The sequence below is a fragment of the Myotis brandtii genome, unplaced genomic scaffold (assembly GCF_000412655.1).
Source record: "Myotis brandtii unplaced genomic scaffold, ASM41265v1 scaffold902, whole genome shotgun sequence".
Taxonomy (NCBI): domain Eukaryota; kingdom Metazoa; phylum Chordata; class Mammalia; order Chiroptera; family Vespertilionidae; genus Myotis; species Myotis brandtii.
Window position 1 is genome coordinate 2253017 of NW_005371709.1, and position 3855 is coordinate 2256871.

Below are 3855 nucleotides of genomic sequence, written 5' to 3' on the forward strand. Positions count from 1 at the left end.
GTCTGAAGGACCTGGGCAGCAGCATATTTCTAAATACTCCCCAGGTGATTCTGTTGGGCAGCTCGGGTGTCGAACCGTTGGTCTAGCCTTGCTGCTGAGAGTGAAGCCTGCAGACCAGCAGCCTGGGCGTCACCGGGCAGCTTGCTAGAATGCAGAATCTCGGGCCCCACCCCAGACCTACCAAGTCAGAATTTGCATTTTACGGGTGCTCTTCCTCCCAAAAGTATGTGTCTCCTAAACTCTAAGGGTCCCCATGAGACTTGCAAGCAGGGGAGCAATGGGCAGTGGCAGCTCGTCCCAGGCTGACCCCTGAACCTGTCTCCAAGACCCCCTTTTCCCCGACTTCCCAGTGAGCCAGAGCAGTCCCGCCTGCACTCATTCTTTCCCATAACGCTTCTAGGGAGCCGAAGCAGAGCAGCACCGAGGCCCTCTCCCGTCACTATCCTAAGCCCTTCCTGGTTTCACTGTCCTCAGCTTTCATAAATGTAAAAATAAAACATTTGCATTTTACCAAGATCCTCTGGTGATTTGTAAGCATGTTACACTTTGAGAAGCATTGCTTTAAGCAAAGAACAGTTTTTAAATAACTGTATGACACATTGCATTTGGATCACCTAAAATATTAAAACGCATATTCTGACTTAGTAGGTCTGGGGTGAGGCCCAAGACTCAGCATTTGAACAAACTCCCTGATGCGGGTGTGGGGACCGTTCTGAGCAGCCAGGACATTGAGTTGCGTTTCAATGAGTTCCTTCATCTGAGCCCTGAAAGCAGAGGGTAGATATTTACAGACCTTTTCCTAAGTTTCCTCACCATCACTGTTTCCTGATCCACCATCAGCGCCGGCCCACGGCTTACCCTCTAACGAGCCAGCGCTGAGCAGCCCCGGTGGGTGCACCAGGTGCCTCTGTCAGGGCAGAGGATGGAAATGCAAAGTGTATGCCCTCCCTGCCGACCCTGGCCCAGCCCCGAGGGGGAAGGCCTTGCATGCTCTGCCCAGGACAGGTGACTTCAGGTTCCACAGCAATGGTGGTTGGTTCCTCTCTGGCCTTGGCCCCTAGGAGGGAACTACTGAAAAGCCATTGAATTCAAAATATGTCTAATATGCTCAGGAAGAGAAAACCCACAGATTGGTCTGAAGTTTACAGAAGCAACTGGGGAGAAAAACCGATGAAGGCTGGCTTTTCTTTTTCGATCCTTTAATCCATTACAGAATTATAGAGCTGAAAAGGAACTTTAGAGATCTAGTCCCAAACTTTCATTTTGGAGAAGAAAGCTGGGACCCGATGAGACTGTGGCTTGCTCTCAAGGTCACCAAGCAAAATAGGGGTCAGCCCATGGGTGTAGGATTTCTTTTTTTTTATCTTGCTTTAGGTTGTTTTTCTAGAAATGGATAGGAGTAGTTACTTCTTTCAGACGGCTCCTTTAATTAAGAGCTCTACTTTTCACCGAAAAGGTAAAAATCAAGAGGCTGGATCATGGTTCTCGCCCCTCGTGTCCTTCAATAAAAAATTTCTAACAGTTACTGGTGTCACCCTTAACAGGGCCTGCCTCCCAGGGGGCAGTGGCCCAAATTGCAGGTACGGTGCCCGGAAGGAACGAACTAGCTTCCGGAAGGCCTACCTGAGGCCACTCTTCTCTTTCACGCCCATTGCAACGCTGTAAGCTGATCACAGTTCTCTTTCAAGCCACTGCCAATCAATTGGATTTGGATCTCGAGTTGAAACGCTTTTGCCATCCCTACAATAGAGGTCATACCTTGAAAAGCCGAGTGACCTTCAGATCCCCACTACATTGCAGCATGTCTGCACGGGTTAGTAAAGACTCTTTAGCTTCTCATTTCCGACCCCTCCAGCTGCTCATTAATCCAATTATGAGTTTCCTTTATCCAACCAAACTTCCTGCCGAGTTGCAAACTCTCCCCGCGACGCGTTTGCCTTTGGTAATTAGCCAGCCCGGTAGAAGATGCTGTCTTGTTCAGACGTTTCTGTAATTTGGACTGACCTCACTCTGATCGTGCAACAGCAACATGTGCCGTATGAGGACACTCCAGGAGCCTCCTTCCCACGAAGGCTCGCCGAGGTTAGCTTCTGCCCTGCTGCTGGAACCCTGCCCCTGTCTCTCTCCAGCCTCTCCCACGAGGTGGTAAGGAGGCTTCCGAGTCATGTTAGCTCTGAAGTGCGTGGGCCCTTCATGTTGATCTCTGAGTCCCGAACTGGAGCAAGCTTATTTGCTGGCAGGCACGTCCGTCTCCATAATGGGGAGTCAGTCTTCAGATCTTCTCTTCATTAAGACATCAGCCACACTCAGCCTTGCTCTCGGCTGCCAGACGCACTGACAAGGCAGCAGGAAAAGTTCCATCAGGAAGGGGTTTGCTGCCTTCGGAAGGCAGGGAGGCACCACCTTGCCTGCGGGAGTGGACCTGCTCAGCCTGTGCGGGCCTTGTGCCAGCAGAGCCTTCTCAACAACACTCTGTGATTCTGATTCGAAGCCTGCGGGCAGAGTCTCAGGGTGGTGCCATCTGTAGCGTTCTGAGTGTCTCCCTTGCCAGCGAGGAGGGGGTGGAGTCCTTCCAACTCCTTGGCCATTCTCATCTGTCTCCTGGGCGTGTGCCACAGGCTCCCATGGCCCCAGGCTGCTCGGCAACACCCTGAGTTATGTTAGCGATATAATAATGAATTATACAATGGATTATACATAATTAATTTATAATAAAGCACGCACGCAACGCTTTAATTTCTCCAAGTGAATGATGTGCTGCCCGCCAGGTCCTGCTGGGATGCATTCCCTAACTGCCTCCTTGCTGGTCTGGAGGCCATGGCCAGCTGTCTAGGGAGGGTCCGTGGCCAGGGAAACCTGCTAAGTCAGGTTCCCTTCAGACTACCTCTGGGGTATGGGCCACAGAAGATAATCCTTCACGCCTCGCTGTTGTTCTAGACCTGGACACTCATGGGAGTCTCACCTCACCCCTGGACCACTTAGAAGCTATTATTTTCTTCGTTCTTCCAATCTTCCTTCCAGAGTATGGGAGGTGCCAGTGTATTTATACTCTACATTCCCTCCCTTCATTCACCCACTCAACAAATACCTATTAAGGGCCTATTATGTATCAGATGCTGTCCTTGGCTTAGGGTACATGAGTGAACAAAACAGACGAAGATCCTTGCCCTAGTGGCACTTACATGGTAGCAGAGGGAGACAGACAACAAATAATAGACATGATGAATAAATGTGTTACACCGTGTGTCATATAGTGATAGGTGCTATAGGAAAAGAAAAGGCAGGGCAGGGTAAGGGTGACCAGGCGTGATGGGGGCAGGATGCACTTTTAAGAAGGGAGGTCAGAGCAGTCTTGTGGAGAAGTGCAGTCTAGGCATCGCCAGGCCCTCCGTGAACAGGGGAGAAAGGCACTTCTGGGTCTACCAGGGGTTAGGTTTTCCTGGGCTGCTTTGACTCTGTTTCAGTAACGTGTAACTTTTGGTTTCAGATGTTCAGGATGTTTCCGTTCCTGCTGCTGCTGTGGTTTCTGCCCCCCACCGAGGGGTCCCAGCGAGCTGAACCGATGTTCACGGCAGTCACCAATTCGGTTCTGCCCCCTGACTATGACAGCAACCCCACCCAGCTCAACTATGGAGTGGCAGTTACTGATGTGGACGGTGACGGGGACTTTGAAATCGTCGTGGCTGGGTAAGTGCCTCCCACCTTGAGTCTGATAGATACATCAGTCAGCTTTTACTGTGATAAGGCTGAGTGACAACTCCCAAATCCAACGGCTTGCAACAACACACATTCTCACTCATCCACTGGACTCAGTGGATGCTGGTGTGCTACTTCTTTGCCTTTTGTTATAGCAGT

General features: G+C 50.7%; 1 protein-coding gene across 6 annotated transcripts in view; it reads left to right on the forward strand.

The window, feature by feature from the left end:
• CRTAC1 (cartilage acidic protein 1) overlaps positions 1-3855 on the forward strand; it is a 140384-nt gene that overhangs the window by 13901 nt on the left and 122628 nt on the right. For 2 of the 6 annotated variants that reach the window (XM_005885387.2, XM_005885388.2), the window contains exon 2: positions 3488-3687. In XM_005885387.2, the coding sequence (XP_005885449.1) occupies positions 3488-3687 (200 nt within the window). Of the gene's footprint in view, positions 1-717; positions 778-1630; positions 1814-1950; positions 2083-3487; positions 3688-3855 lie in introns of those variants that run through there. The other 4 variants (XM_014532723.1, XM_005885389.2, XM_014532724.1 and 1 more) reach the window with 4 other exon arrangements.